The sequence below is a fragment of the Crassostrea angulata genome, chromosome 10 (genome assembly GCF_025612915.1).
Source record: "Crassostrea angulata isolate pt1a10 chromosome 10, ASM2561291v2, whole genome shotgun sequence".
Lineage (NCBI taxonomy): Eukaryota > Metazoa > Mollusca > Bivalvia > Ostreida > Ostreidae > Magallana > Magallana angulata.
The window spans coordinates 53,798,223-53,815,167 of NC_069120.1; the positions used below are offsets into that span (position 1 = coordinate 53,798,223).

Sequence of the window (16,945 nt, forward strand, 5' to 3'; positions counted from 1 at the left end):
GCAGCAGTTTCTAATTCTACTGTACATGGGCCCTGTGGTAGTGGTAATCTATAGTCTGTCCCAAGTTATTGCTTCCATCACTTTTTGATGATTTTTAATAAAAATACACATACCTGTGAACAAAGTACAGTTGAAATCAACGAAATGGAAAATATCCAAAATAAATTCATTGACAAATTATCCCTTTTCACTCATAAAAGTTTACAGGAACGAAAACAAATTCCTTACGGAGATTTATAATGGGATATATTTACATCTTTTCTCCATTCGGAAGTACTCGGGACACCTCGCGCAATTTTTCAACGTTATCATCCGGGCTTATTAATGGCTGATGTAATGCAAAATCTCCGTAGACTTTCGATTTGGGGATGTGTATTGAAACCTGAAGCGGTAGAGGGGGCGTTTCAAAACAGATAATCTGGACATTTTTTAATATTAGTGGATGAACGAAGTTTGAACATAAAGGTATTTATTATTATCGAAATATCAAGCGAAAAGTGGTGAAAGCAAAAACCCGGGACAGAGTATAGCAGGATTTGAATATAACACGAAAAGGATGAATGGAGGTTTCATTTTCTCAGGCAGAGTATAATTGTGTGGCGGCAATGAACCACATTCAGTTTTTAACTTACGGCTTGTTAAAACTTTTCTTAAAAGAAGTCATAAATCCACAATTAGAAGATACCGATAAACTTTTGTGTTCCTATCATAAGAAAACAACAGTTTTCTGGGTGATTCAACAAAACATTCTAATCCATTGGTGTCCACATAATCTCCTGGCCAGTTTCTGGGTCTGCTTTAAACTCCTCCTTAAATGGGTGTATAAGGGAATCTGTCCAAACTTTTTTATTCCACAAAACAACCTATTTTTTAAAAAAGGTCTCCATGGCTCAGCACAAAACAGATTGTTCGTACAGTTACATGAATTGTACAAGAAAGGTCTGGCCTCTCTGTTACAGAGTTCCTCTTTCAGGTCCTACATCACTGATGTCCTGTACAATCCTAGACTTTCTGTTTGTACATACGAAAGACTAGCCCAGACTGATGTGGATTATGATTTAGAACTTTTCCAGGAGATTATTTGCAATGATTTTATAGAGAAACCAGACTTATATCGCTGTTTTTATTCCCTACAGTCAATAGAATGGTTGATAAGTCTGCCCTTGACACAGAATCAAGTTTTTAGTTTACAGTATTCTTCAGAACACTGCTTTTCTATTGCACAACATGAACACTGTCAACAAACAGATGTATATTGCAGACAAAACGTCCTGTCACATGCTGAAATTAGCAGCCAGGTTAGGGTTTGTTTCTGATATGTTGTATATTGCCTGTATTATTGCAAGACACTCAGAGTCAGAAAAGCCCTATCTTTTGTAGAGATGACAAAAGTCAAGTTATCACAGCCCTATTTAATGTATAGGGAACATGTAGACAGAGAGAGGTATACTGAGGCTGTAGGGGGACAGTCCTGGTCTACAAAGATGAGGCAGGCTGTAGCTAGGGATATTAAACTTCACAACAAAATCTGTTATATTAATGAACTAATACCCGAACAACAATCTGGTTATAATAGGAGGTACGATATATATATATATATATATATATATATATATATATATATATATATATATATATATATATATATATATATATATATATATATATATATATCCCAGTGTTTGTGATGCTACACTTCCTAGAGTTCTTGTGTTACAGACACATTGATACAACACTATCACAAGCAGCTCTAGATGAGCTACAGGACCTACTCCACCATGATCGGGGACAGTATGTACATGATTTATTCAGAGACATCTCCTGGGAGATCCTAGGGATCTGTCAACAAATCTCAGGGAACCTCTGTTCGGCTCTATATTCATACCTTCAGTCATTTACACATTATCCATTACACAAAATACAAACTGTAACACAGAGGAGAATACAGGATCTGGTTCAGTCAACCCAACGCCAGTGAATGCTTACATGCAATACATTTAAGCATTAAATGTTGCTAACAAAAACAAAGAAAGAAAATAAAATAGTAAATCAGAGCATGTAGAATTTAATTAATAACAAATGTAAAAAATTTTTTATTATCATATGAAGAGTTTGTTACTGGACTTAAAAAGGATAGTGTTTTCTAGTTTGGCAAACATTTAAAGACCATGCCTCAGGATAAGTGTTTCGTCATCAATGCACACATTTTAAGCATATTAAGTTTTGTTATACTTTCATGTTAAATACTGAAATCCGATTGGTTAAGACGCAGTTAATAATATTTTATATTACCCTCAGCGTTAGCAACGCACTTGGCAACGGGTAACATTAAAAAATGTTACATGCGCGAAAATTATGCGCGTACGGTTCGCTGTAGAATTCACGTTATTCCTATTTAAAAACAGTAAAATTTTCTTAGGAATTTTAAAAAAGACATTCAGTATAACAAAATAAATAGTGCATGTTTGGGAGGATAACAGTTGAAATTGACACCCCTCGAAAACCATTGTCAACCTCCGCTTCGCGTCGGTTGACAATGGTTTTCTCGGGGTGTCAATTTCAACTGTTACCCTCCCAAACAGGCACTATTTATATAATATCATATAATACAATTTCATGTGATATCATAATATATTATATAAACCAATATCATATCATACAATATCGTATGATACAATATTATATAATATTACAATATAATATAATACAATTTCATGTGATGTAATTCTATATTACTGAAACCAATATCATATTATACAATATTGTATGATACAATATTATAGAATATACAATATTGTATCATAGGATACAATATAATATTTTGCAATATCTTATGTAATTGTACCATGTGATAAAATAATAAATTAAAAATACAATATAATATTATACAATATTGTATCATAATATACAATACTATACATAACAATATCATGATACAATATCATATCATAAAATATCAAAACAATTGATACAATATCATATCATATCGTATAACTTTTTATAATATAACATATGATATCATATTGTTCATATCAAACAATATTGTTTCATATCATACAATATCATAGGAATCATGTTATATCATTTATCAACAAACACATCTATCTATCAAGCTGGTTTGAGTGAGGTAGGAGATTTCTTTAGCATCCTTGATAATGGAGATCAGGCTCTGCATCTGAAGCAACCTCTGCGTTTAATTTATAATAAAGTTAAATCAACTATGCAAGCTTTCATCTATAAAACATGTGACCTGTTCCAAAAAACTAAACCTCATCCAGCATCCGAAACCTATGGCTGAGATTCAGCATTCAAGCCCATCAGGTGCATTGGTATCATAAGACGCATCATCCATGCAAGTTTGGTGAAGTTTGGACCAGTAATAACTAAGATATCATCATCAGAGGGCACTAGCAATTAAAACCTTTACTTCCTACACCATCCGCAACATATAGCTCAGATTCAGCATCCATGCCTGTCAGGTGCATCTGTATCATAAGACACACCATACATTCAAGTTTGGTGAAGTTAGGACCTGTAATAACTAAGATTTATTTTTTAGCATCCTTGATAATGGAGATCAAGCTCTGCATCTGAAGTTACCTCTGCGATTCATTCATATTACAGTTAAATCAACTATGCAAGTTTGAAATAGTACTATCAAACTTGTGACCTGTTCCAAAAAACTTAACTTTATCCAGCATCCGAAACCTATGGCTCACACTCAGCATTCAAGCCTGTCAGGTGCATCAGTATCATAAGACACACCATCCATGGAAGTCTGGTGAAGTAAGGACAAGTAATAACTAAGATATCATCATCAGAGGGCACCTGTTTCAAAAACTTTATTTAACCAGCTTTTAAAACCTTAACCTCCTCCAGCATCCGAAACCTATTGCTCAGATTCAGCATTCAAGCTTGTCAGGTGCATCAGTATCATAAGACGCACCATCCATACAAGTTTGGTGAAGTTAGGACCAGTAGTAACTTAGATATTGCTATCAATGGGCACCTGCAACAAAAACTTTAACCTGCTCCAAAAACCTTAACCTCCTCCAGCATCCGCAACCTATAGCTCAGATTCAGCACTCAAACCTGTCTGGTGCATCAGTATCATAAGACACACCATCCATGCAAGTTTGGTGAAGTACGGACCAGCAGTAACTAAGATATTGCTATCAAAGGGCACCTGCAACAAAAACTTTAACCTGGTCCAACAACCTTAACCTCCTCCAGCATCTGAAATTTAGGACCCAGATTCAGCATCCAAGTCTTTCAAGTCCATAAGTAGGTCCAGATGCATAATCCATGCAAGTTTGGTGAAGACAGGACAAGTAATAGCTTAGATACAGGACCTGCAACAAAAACTTTAACCAGGTCCGGACGCCGACGCCGACGCCACCGCCGACGCCGAGGGTATAGCATAAGCTCTCCTTGACTTCGTATCGGTGAGCTTAAAATTAGTATACGCTTGAATTTGTTGATTTCTAAATGTCAGCAGGAAAAGTATTAGTAAGACAGGAGCAAAAGGCACAGTGGAAGGTTACAAAAAGTACTGTAGGGATGGCAGTCTCTAAGCACCTAATCGGCGGGAAAGACGGTGATAAGTTACAGAATCAGTAACCGGTTAGTCGTATAAAATATAAAATGTTGCATAATTTAACGCAATTTTATTAATTACAGATATTATTTTGTACCTTTTGATATATCTGACCAAGTTGCCTGTAAATTGGAGACAGTTAAAGCCATGTGGCTTAGATTGTGAAGGAAAATTGGTCAGTGGGTTTTGATTACGTTTATCTTTAAAACAAGATGTTTTGGCATGTCTTTTATTCAATCACTTATGAATAATATTAAAATCAATGTTTTTTGTTGTCGTACCTACTTACAACGCATTTGTTTATTTTACTGTTTTCATTAAAGACATATTCATACGATATACCTGTCGTGCTTTCTGTGACATTAATGATATTAAATTCAGGATGAAATAATATGCTCATTACAATCATGTGTATTTTGAAGTTAAAAACATTTTTTTTTACTGAGAAAACTACATTACTAAATCACTGTAAACATTCAATTCAATTCAGTTTATTGACATCACCATGTTGGCATACAGTCAAAATAAAACCAAATGACAGACAAAATAAAGTCTGACAAAAATCGTGACCATACCTCTTTAAGAAGTCGGTTGGTTACACGGGGGATGTTGGGATAGCAAAGAGGAAAGAGACATAGCGGACAATTCCTTTTGATAATATATTTCAGCTTTAAGTATGAACAGAGCTTCGCGGCCATCATTGTATTAAAGTCTCGTTTCTGGCTTTACAATAAAACGCCAAGAATCCGCAGCGCGTCCTTTAACCACAAGAATCCGTAAATAACGTGTACCATACTTTATTTAAAATACGAAATCATTTCTATCACACCTTGATATTTCTAAGTGGCAGCCTCCGCTTGCTAGTCACGGCCACATTTTAAGCATGTGTCATAAACTAGCTAACAAGAGTACCCGCCAACAAATGTACATACTGCTAATCTCTGTGGTAGTTTGAAGTGTAAAAATTGATAAGAGAATGAAGGTTTCACAATTTTTCTGAGGATGCCGATTTAGTTTTTCCGTAAAAACTAAAGTAGCAAGACTCGTCTTTTTTTCAACTATATGTAATACACACCAACTGTAGTACTTTACCAAGTTTCAAAGAAAATCTACCGTCTTGTTTTTTTAGGGGCCACCTCAATAGGTACATTTACTATACAAATATATAGAAAACTGTCATTTTCCACACTTCGAAGCAGATTTTAAAATACTACACGAGCGACTTTCCTCAAGGTATAAAATGTGACTCGTAATAACATATCTTATCTTAGATGTAAAAAAAAAATATATAAATTCTACTATCTGGTTTTTAAAAACATGCATCAAACTTTGTCATATATATCGAGCATTACAAATGCAGACTTGTAATATATTAAGAAAAATAACCCTGATGATTGCATAATTCCATGTGTAAATTTTCCAAGTTGTAACTTTATACTTTTTCTTGTATTTATTTCTTATAACGGACTCCTACAAAGCTTGTATTTATTTCTGATGGCGTATTATTACACTGCTTGTATTTATTTCTTATAACCTACTCATATAAAGCTTCATTTTAACATAAAATTATAAAAGCACAATGGCAACGCTTACCTACCGAACAACGGCAAATCGTTTAAGAAATAAAATTTTCCTTAAAAACTTGAAATATTTTATCTGTACTTTCATTGTGTTCTATTTCATAAATTATACCGCAAAAATCTTAAAAGGTATAAATACACTTCATTTTACTAGACTGCGCTAAAACATGCGCACTGAAAACTTAAGTCGGTCACCTTAAGTTTTATTTTTCTAATATCAAAATGTTTGCAATTACCGAGTATGAATCCCTCGATTTCTTACGGAGACTTAAATTATAGTTAATTAATAGCTCTATAGCAACCACCAGACTGAAATCAAAACGGCCCGTTCATCGAAACCTTAGAGCGACCCAAGGAAAATCACGGACTGTACGAATTAATCATGATGATGTCAAACTCAGTCTCACAGTAGACAATTTGGCTGTTCCTTTCGGCTAAAGTACTGATGAACATTAACAGTAATTCAGTGAATTTTACTTACTTTTTATTATCAGTTTAATAATAAGTTAAAAGAGAAATGTAAATATAAACAATAAAATGCTATCTTGATGATTCATGCGGGTTAGAAGGAAGCGATCATTGCAGAATTTTTTTTTACATAACCCCGCTACAAGAGCTATGTATTTTTTCTGCAATGTCGCCACATTCATATCCAGCATAAATCACCAAAGAAAGCATTTATTGTTTAATTGATGCTACTTGTACTTTTTTATTTATTGACAATTCACTTTTTTATTATACAAAATGTCAACCATAGAGAGTTAAGCCACTAAATTTAGCAGGCTACTTATCAAGTTGCATTTGGCATGTTCATTAGCAAGCAAGACTAGATTATATGTGATAAACACACAAAAAAATAAGACGGTAAATCAATACAATTTTATTTGTATGCTTAAAAATTTATCCTGTTTTACAATGAACGTGTATTTTCCTCAAATGTCCACTGTATAAACAATCATTTCATCCTTGTATTTACCTGAAATAAAGAAAAGGTATGAAAATTGTTTTATTTGTGATTTTATAAAAGGATGATTGGGAATAAAAAAAACAACAAACAAGCAAACAAAAAATCAAACATGTACCGTTTCCTCAGCTTATCATTAATAACAGTACATGTAATAAGAAAGAAAAATTGAAGCAGTGAGTCAAATTGTCACCTGTTGACAGTTTCCCCAGCCAAATTATATACCACTCACATAAAAGGGAAATGGAGTGGATTGAAAAAAAAAACATGGCCAACGAAGACACCTAAGAACTAACCAGTGCTTGTTGGATAGGACCAGTTTAAATAAAAATGACAATTTAAACATATTTTATTGAGAATTCAAATGGATTCGGTAACAGGCAAAACCTATGTAAACCCTCTTTAAAATGGAAATGACCTCGATTAGCCAAGTACCCATTGTGTTGAGTTGTTGACCAGTCTTACTGTCACTTACCCATTGTGTTGAGTTGTTGACCAGTCTTATTGTAACTTACCCATTGTGTTGAGTTGTTGACCAGGCCCCACCAGACAGTTGGTGATTTCACATTTTTGGTGGATGACACTCTTCCTGCTGATGATGCTTCCCTTTATATCACACCTGTAACATAATTTAAAAACTGTGTCAAGGTAAGATCAAGTGGCCTGGACTTGGATAAGGATTGGATACACATCACACTGTTTAATGTTGAGTGTAGATCTTCTTATTGAAGCAGAGACAATGTGAAACCCTTGAAATATCATTGTACCCTCAACACTTGTAATTTTCCAATGATTATTTTTTATCAGCGATACAGTCTACATTGTATATAAATGTATATTCACAAATACTTATCAATCAACCAATATGGATAAGCAAGTGTACATTTTTTGTACATTTGTTCAAAATATGAAATAAGATATCTTTCGTAACATTTCAAGATGCTTCCAGAATTATCTAATCCTTTTGGACTTCTAATGTTTTTAAGGTTTATTCGGGGTTAGAGTGAGAGAAGTGGTTGGGTGGGGGTTTTGGTGAAGAAGTTTTCGTAAATTGACTCACCCATCCTCAACAATGACATTATCCAGCAAGGTGGAGTTAACAATTTGTACGTGGTCTCCAATTTTACAATTTCGTCCAATCACTGAACGTTTTATGGACACTTTTTCTCCAATCTCCGTTCCTTCAGCAACAACACAATCTGCACCAACCTTGTGAATGTAAGAATGAGTTAGTTTTGAATCTGTCTGATGTTAACAAAACATGATTTGGTCATTTCTAACAGTACATGTACACGGTCCCCTTTCGAGATCCATGCTAGACCTACCTGTGATTTTTTCTGTAGGACAACGGAGGGGTGAAGGTGAGGGGTCTCAATCCCTGTGTGGGTGAATATCTTCTGTATCTGTAAAAATAAAACAATTCTCATCAACCAGAGGAAACCACTATAAAGCAAGACATCAAAATAAATATTAATGCTGGCATTCTTTCTGTACAACAGAATGAAGAAAGTCTGTATCTGTGAAATCATGCAATTCTCATCAACCAGAGAACCACTATAAGTATTAAACAAAACACTGGAATGAATATTAGAGCTGGCATCTTTTCTGTACAACAGAAGACTTAAGTAATCTCATTTAGAAGGAAAGCTTTATATGAATATATAGAAAGTTCAATTTTCAAAGCTGTAATATTTTTTTACTACCCCCAGGGATCAAAATTTGAACAAATTTGAATCTAGACTACCTGTTTCCACATAGGCTCCAACTGTTTTGGCCAATGGTTGTGGAGAAGAACATTTTTTAAAGATTTCCCTAACAAATTCCTTGTAAAATATTTACCCCAATTGTGGTCCCACCCAATCCCTATGATCATGATTTGAACAAAACTAAATCTAGGGTATCTGAATACAAATACAATAAAATATGTTCAAATCAAATCAGAGTTAAAAATGCCTGCAACCTGAAACTGAGAGCTCAATTGACTACTTAGGTGCATGGTGGGACAAATTTATTAGAAAATTATAGTGTACAACTTTATGGCAAAAGCTTGAACCCATAAATGCCTCTGAACTGATGCATTTTACAAATATGTAATTGATCCAGAAGAGGGTTAAGCTGATGTGTCTGAATATAGGAAAAGCCGGTTATAAAAGTAAACTAACCTGTCGATTAGCTTCACTGTAGGATGAGACTGTGTTTGTTCTTAAACACAAACCTCCCTCTTGAATATAACCATAACAACGAATTTTGTCACCATGGTAACAGTCTGCCATGTCTCCATGATGATCATTCCATGATGACATGTCACGAATATCCGCAGCATACTCATCTTCAGTAGAAAACTTGAGTATGTCTGCAAAAAACAGAACAGGTCTTGTTTGTGAAAGAAAGAATTTAATAAAAAAGTTATAAAGGAGACAGAATCCACAAAGTACCCATCAGATTTAGCTTAAAATTTGCAATATTGTATTTAAGGCAATAAACTTTATCTAATAAAATATTTTATCTTAAAAACTTAAAATTTCCTATATACAAGGTTTGATCCAAAAGTAATGTCACAGATGCAATAAAATCGTCAAAAATTCTGTGTTAAGAAACAAAATTATGACATCATTTCTAGATCCTTTGTGCTCTTGTAAAACTTCATCATCTAGTCCTATATAAAAGATTACCCACAATGCTCTATCCACATTTTTGATCATTTTTTTCATTGATTAAGTAATTACTCTTTTTGTGGTAGATGGAATAGTATATTGGGTTATTTAAGTGCGATCAGTTTTATCGATAGCTCTTGAAAAAATCATGGACTTAGCTCTATGATATAGCTGATGACATAAGAACCTGACTTTAATTAAAATGAAATAATCTTTTATATCATATTGGAACCCCATTAAGGATACCCTGTTCCAACTGCTCTCACTTTAAGGTTGATACAATGTATATCAATTTCTAAACATTTACAAGTTGTTTATATCTATCGAAGCAATTAGCTTAATATTTACTTTGAAAAATAAAAATACAAATGTTTTGATAACTACCCAATTTCTGATTAAATAATTCATGTACCTCATTAGCTTACATATCTATTCATTTATTTTAGATATCTGACTGGTTTGGTACCAACCCTTTTTTTTAATTCTCTGATATCACAAACTATTTTGGTACCTACCCATTTTCTGATACTCTGATATCACAGACTGATGTGGTACCTACCCATTTTCTGATATCACAGACTGTTTTCGTACTTACCCATTTTTTGATTCTCTGATAACATACTAGACTTGTTTGGTACCTACCCTTTTTTTAATTCTCTGATATCACAGACTATTTTGGTACTTACCCATTTTTTAATTCTCTGATATCACAAACTATTTTGGTACCTACCCATTTTCTGATACTCTGATATCACAGACTGATGTGGTACCTACCCATTTTCTGATACTCTGATATCAGACTGATTTGGTACCTACCCATTTTCTGATTCTCTGATATCACAGACTGGTTTGTTTGAGGGAGCCTGTCCTTGACCTTGGTCTTGCTGAATTGTTTTCTGACCAGGTGTGGAACTAATTCTGTTCTTATGTATGCTAAAGACCTATATTTGTAAATGAATGTAAAATTTGGTATTTCATCATTGCAGAAAAGTAAAGAAACAAAGGATTTTTTATGGAAAAGAATGTATTGACGTTAATTACTTATAAAGTTTTATGGTTAGTTGACATACTCATTTTCAACTAGGTAATCCACAACCCACTTTTTCATCAGGTAGAGATGGCAGTCTGTGAGTCCAGACTTGACACACATGTATGGATGTCTATCATATAAAGTACAGCTAAAACTTTTCACAATTGATGTCTATCATAGAAAACACAGTTTAAACTTTACACAATTGATGTCTATCATAGAAAACACAGTTTAAACTTTATACATGGATGTCTATCATAGAAAGTACGGCTAAAACTTTACACAATTGATGTCTATCATAAAAAACACAGTTTAAACTTTACACAATTGATGTCTATCATAGAAAACACAGTTTAAACTTTATACATGGATGTCTATCATAGAAAGTACAGCTAAAACTTTACACAAAAAATTACCCAAATCAAACTATTGGAATTTTGAAACAAACAAAGTTAAGATTTTTTTTTAATGTAAACTATTAATCATTCGACAAATGGTATAAAACACAGCTTACTTTTTAAAGATAGATTTTTTAACACTGATATTCTCAGCAACATCAGCTTCTGATTGTGTAAATAGAATTCTCTCCCTTTTCTCATCAAACCCGAAAAAGTCCTTCTCTAAAGAACAAGAGATGAAAACAACACAATTAGTTTGTACAAACATATTGTAATCAAAGGCCTGAACGACTAAAGAGGCGCCAAGTTAACATTTTCTGGAATAATGACATTATAAAATTTCTGCATAAATTGCCATATATGATAATACATGTATCAGAATGAGAAAAAATAAATGAATTATGAATCATGTAGCTTAATCTAAATATATTCAAATGTATTTTTTAATTTATTTCATTTCCCTTTATGAATCAAGATTATGGTGTGGTTGTTTACAAACAAACCAATGTCATGGTGATCTGCTGACATTTCGATATCTGCTGACTTTTCTATAACGCTGCGACATCACGTTTACTTTGTCAGCTATAGATATCTTTTTATGCCAATCACAAGAGTTAAAATGTAATTTCATACAGTTTCATACAACTTTACTATGGCTGTTCATATTATTTTTTTCTTTTTTACAGGAACTTTTAATTCAACATTGCTTAGTTGATGTTGTGTTGCTGCTTTTTAAATTTTTTTGGAACAAAGTCAAAATATTTTATTAAAAAAAATTTAAGTGATAAACCTGTCTTTTATTATGGTCATTTTGACTGAATTTGCCATTTTTTAATGATTCAACATATCATAGATTAAGCAAACTTATGCTTTTGTGATGAATTCTCAATAATCTGGAAGACAAAGTTGTGTTTATTATGTGCATAATTCAGTTCAATAGATAAAATAAAATCTTTTGAATCTTTTGATACTAATTTCTTTGGTTTATTTAGATGGTAGTGCAGAAGTAAAATCTGCATTATAGCTAGAAGACTGTTGAGAATAGCCCAACACCTTCATAATGTACAAGAGAGCATTTTTTCAGAGGGACCCTGCTTTCTCTGGATGTTTCACTCTGTCTTACCTAATGGTTTCTTTGAGCGAGCCCCTGGGGCAACAGACTCATAGAACTGGGAGGGAAGGGACGAGAGAAGCATGGTCAGTGAGGCATCATGGGTACGGTGGAGATTGGCTATGTTGTGGAGGGAAATGTCTGTGATTAGGTCACATGGGATGATCAGCAAATCTGTCTGGAAATATAATGAAAATATCAGTTAAATGATTACAAAGAGAGCTAAACTTTAAATATACAAAATGGAAAAACCAAATTTTCTTGTCATATATACATGCATATCAGACTTGGGTACAGATATAAAAAATATTCAATCACATATTGTATACATTTGTATCTATTCATATTAAGAAATAAATAAGACCATACATAACTTTACAAAATGCTAGTGGTAAGTAAATGCATTACTTACGGTAATATATGATTTAGATTATTCCGAACTGCTTAAAATCTTTAAAGCTGCTTGATCCAACTTTTTGGCTACTTCAGTATCAAATAATTTTCCATACAACTTAATTATTTTAAAAAGTTATAGACTTTTACCTATAAACACCTGCAGAATCAGTCTATTTTCAAAGATAATTATTTGAATACACTCTTTATTGGAGCATGAAAAATCAAATCAAAGAGCATTATGCGAGTGTTTAGTGAAGGGAACAGTTTGGTTGCGCCTCTTGATTGATTTTCTTTAATTAACTCGCATATCATGCATCGATTGTAAACACAACAAACTTCACTCAGACACTCAAGTGTTGCAATTTTTGTTGTTGAAATCTTTCCTTTCTCAATAGCAAATGTCAAAATTGTAATGCAATTATACGGTTTACCTGCCTCTACATTAATTGAATCTTAAGTAGGGAGGAAATGACACAGTACCCTTATATGTTAAGTTTGTTTTGCAAACAAATTTTGTTTATCATTTTTTCCAATTTATGAAATATGGTTTAAATAACCAGAAACACTTCTTTATTGCGTATTATTTTACACATACTAAACATTCTAAACAAAAACATTGTTATAAAATTAAAGTAGTCCGAGTATCGTACTACGTCATAATACGGATTTTACAATATTGGTTCGACTTTTACAAAGCGTTTTTGATTCCCGGCATTGATATTGCTCTACATCGCTGTTGTAAACAATGGCAATAATAAGCAATTAGAACGGTAATATATGTATTCTATGAGAGATAGAAATGATTAATGTTGAGAAACTTGATTCTGTTAAAGTAAAATGAAAAACGAAGTTTCTGATTAACCAGGATCTCAGGTATGCTTATATCTTCTTTGTTTTGATCCCCCCCCCCCCCCCCCCCGCGAATTTTTCTTTTTCAATTACTAAAACCAGTTTAAATTTAGAGACAGAAGCTATTTCCAATTTAATCAATCGTCAATTAATTAATGTTTAAATGATATCTAACATTGTTGACAGATTTAGACAGAAAACCGTAGCAAAATGTGATTTTTACGGATTTTTTCGTCAGGATCTACTTTGTATAGAGCTTACAGCGTGAAAAGTAATCCGTCAACATATAATTTATTTTACCAAATCTTTTTTCTAAGATGTCAATCTTTAGAATAAACACCATGAATTTAAGTTTGAGTCCATAAAATAGTAAAAAAAACTTACCAAACACGTAATAGCAATGCATTTTTTGTATTCTATTTTGATACATCAGGTCCATAAAGCGGACTTACTTACAAAAATTTGCTCAAAATTATGATGAGATATGGCTTAAATAAATATTTATACTCTATTTTGTATGTTCAGTTCTAATTTTCCCAAAATTGGTAATTATTTTTAGGAAAAACGGACGTCTGGCAAAATTCATAATTGTCAATAATTTTCGCAAGGGGGTACACCCGTCTGAGAGGTGTTAACAAACAAACTAGCATGTAAACATATACATTTTCTTTTGTATATGTATTGCTAGAATGTATATTTATCATTTAAAGCTTAGCTTTTAATGATTGAGCCCATTTAGTGCCGAGTATAGGACTACCTTAAGGAGAAATAAAAAACAGAAAATCTAAACATAAATATCCTTGGATTTCCGAGCATTCACATATTGGGTTTTCCTGCTACCTTGATTTTGCTTTTAATTTCTCGAAGAACATCAGCTGTTCCATCGTCAGTGTTTGAAACGGTAACATATTCCAGGTGAAGCTTCACTGAACATGACTCGGTGAGCACCCTCTGTATCTCTGCCTGGCCATCCATGTCCACGATAATAATTGCCTCTACAAAAAATTTCTCTCGACTATATGACTTTACCTGTCAAACAGATTTCTTTATATCATTATTGCCTGTACAACAGATTTCTTTATGATTATATATGATTTATGATTATAATATATTTCCCAGTATGATTATTGATTCTAGTACAAAAAGGTCAAATAAATCATTCTCTTTTACTGCTTCTATAAACATTAATTAATATATATATAAACATATTAAATTGCTTCGAGGGCGAAATTTCAAAACATTTGTTTCCATTTAAGGGACTGGAAAGCCCTGAATGGTTGTACGCTGCCCAACGCTTCTTTTATTTCCACAAGTTTACATGCTTTTATTATCAAGTTAGACAGTCTCCATTATAGACAGTTTAGATACAATAAAAGATCCAATATCACATCGCATGACAGTAGTGTTTTATACTCTGTTTTGGGAGCTCCAATCAAATCATTTGATACAAACCTTCAAACCCTGCCTTTTCCAGCATATTTATCGGGTACCAGACCATTGGACGATTTCCAATCAGCAAAGCTGCTTTCGGACATTTTGATGTCAGTTCTGCCAAGCGACTGCCCGGGCCGGCAGCCATAATAATGGGCTGAAACTCCATGTCTGACAACAAAAAGAAATGGTGAACAATAACGAGCAAAAGGGCAGAGTAGATATGGGGCAGAGGACTTCCTTAGAGTGTCTGAGTCTGCTTTATTTTGTTTCTCTCTACCAATGTTTGAAAAGGAATAAATCTAAAATACGCTACAGTTACGCATATGTGTGGTTTTGTCACTTAAAAAGAAGACCACTGTATCAATCTAGTGAGCTTCTATAAATAAAAGTATCTCACTATCTGCCATATGTGTGTACAATGATGGAACACTGCTAGCTTTTTTAAACCAAAGTCACAATAGCTTAAAGTTAGCATACACCTACCTACGGTAAAAACAGACCGATTATGGCATATAAATTGGTATAATGTTACACATGGGGTTAGCAGCCTTTCAAATAGTACAGATTCACGTTTTCAGACAAATGTGATGAAATTTGGTGTGGTCGGTAGCAAATAGGTCGTTCTGCTGTTGATTCGTTCCTCGTCGCTTCGTCTTTGTTGTATCTTGAGTGGAGTACTAGACCAACACTTTATTAATTTGCCTAAAGCATGTTTAGATCGTTAAACTGTTACTGAGGCATATTTCCCCGTTGTTCAAAATAGGACACATGTTCATTATTATTTAGAACAATTTCATATATACATAAATGTTTTTATATGATAGAAAAACTTGTTTGGTTGAAACTTGAGTTGACACTACATGTACTTGAGCACAGAGTTTAATTTGCTCTTAATAAATGATTGATAATAATATCTAATAAAACACGTTCAGTATCTCTCTTATTGATGTAAATAATTCTAAATAAAACAATATTTCTGAAAATAACAAAATAATATTCAACGAGCAGTTTTTTTTGCATTGTAGATAATCAGTACAACTAAACATATTCCTTTTATTTTCAAATTATGGGTTTTTTTTAAAATTGTATAAAATGAGCGCATTAATTCAGTTACTTCAGTTTTCAAAAGACCAAACAACTGTAAAAAATAAAAACAAATAAATAAACTAATAAATAAATAAAATAAAAATGATAAGTACTGAAAAATAATAAAAATTCCACTTACTTTTACACGCACATACACCTACCTATAAGATACTTTCAACCAATGAAGCTTCTTAAGACGAAGACATAATGCACACAGTAAATGTTCGCATGCATGTTGTTCTCCTAAAGTCCTAAAGAGATTTCACTATAAATTAAATTAAACACATTGTATGATAATATGCATATTCAGTGTCAGTTTCAGCACCCTATCCGTTTGTATGTACCCAAAGACTCTAAATTTTACAATATTTAAGTCTTTATCAGCTGAGTATATGATGCATTACAAATTGCTTTTCCAATTAACTTTTAGACAATCTCTCTCTCTCTCTCTCTCTCTCTCTCTCTCTCTCTCTCTCTCTCTCTCTCTCTCTCTCTCTCTCTCGTAACCATTATTGAGATAACACAACTTTCACCATCTCAAATCAGCGGGTAAAAAAAACCCGGTAGAAGTCGTGTTTTAATAATTCGCCACCGATTGCAGATGACAGAGGTAGAGTCATGAATTAATATCGGGTGACAAGGCTTCGTAAATTGGAATTCTCCCGTCGACTGAGTCTCGGCATTGTGGCTCGATAGCCTTGTCTCAGCTAAGCAAGCCATTCCCAGGCTGCGTTCATCCTCTACCTGACGCCAAAATCAATGGAAACTGAATGGAAGCTAACAGCTCTAGAACTGGAGAGTTACCTGAGACGGGGGAATTGAACTCAAGGATCTCCCCGTTATACT

The 16,945-nt window shown here is 33.3% G+C and overlaps 1 protein-coding gene across 1 annotated transcript; it reads right to left on the bottom strand.

The window, feature by feature from the left end:
• Positions 1-7,041: 7,041 nt before the first annotated feature.
• On the bottom strand, positions 7,042-15,644 carry LOC128168346 (translation initiation factor eIF-2B subunit gamma-like). The gene is made up of 12 exons (XM_052834582.1): positions 15,497-15,644; positions 15,032-15,181; positions 14,420-14,574; positions 12,347-12,512; positions 11,340-11,445; positions 10,866-10,955; positions 10,612-10,736; positions 9,304-9,494; positions 8,467-8,544; positions 8,202-8,350; positions 7,657-7,760; positions 7,042-7,153 (listed from the first exon to the last, which is right to left on the bottom strand). The coding sequence occupies exons 2-12, from the start codon at positions 15,177-15,179 to the stop codon at positions 7,110-7,112; spliced, it is 1,356 nt and encodes a 451-aa protein (XP_052690542.1). The 5' UTR covers positions 15,180-15,181; positions 15,497-15,644; the 3' UTR covers positions 7,042-7,109.
• Between the last annotated feature and the right edge of the window lie 1,301 nt (positions 15,645-16,945).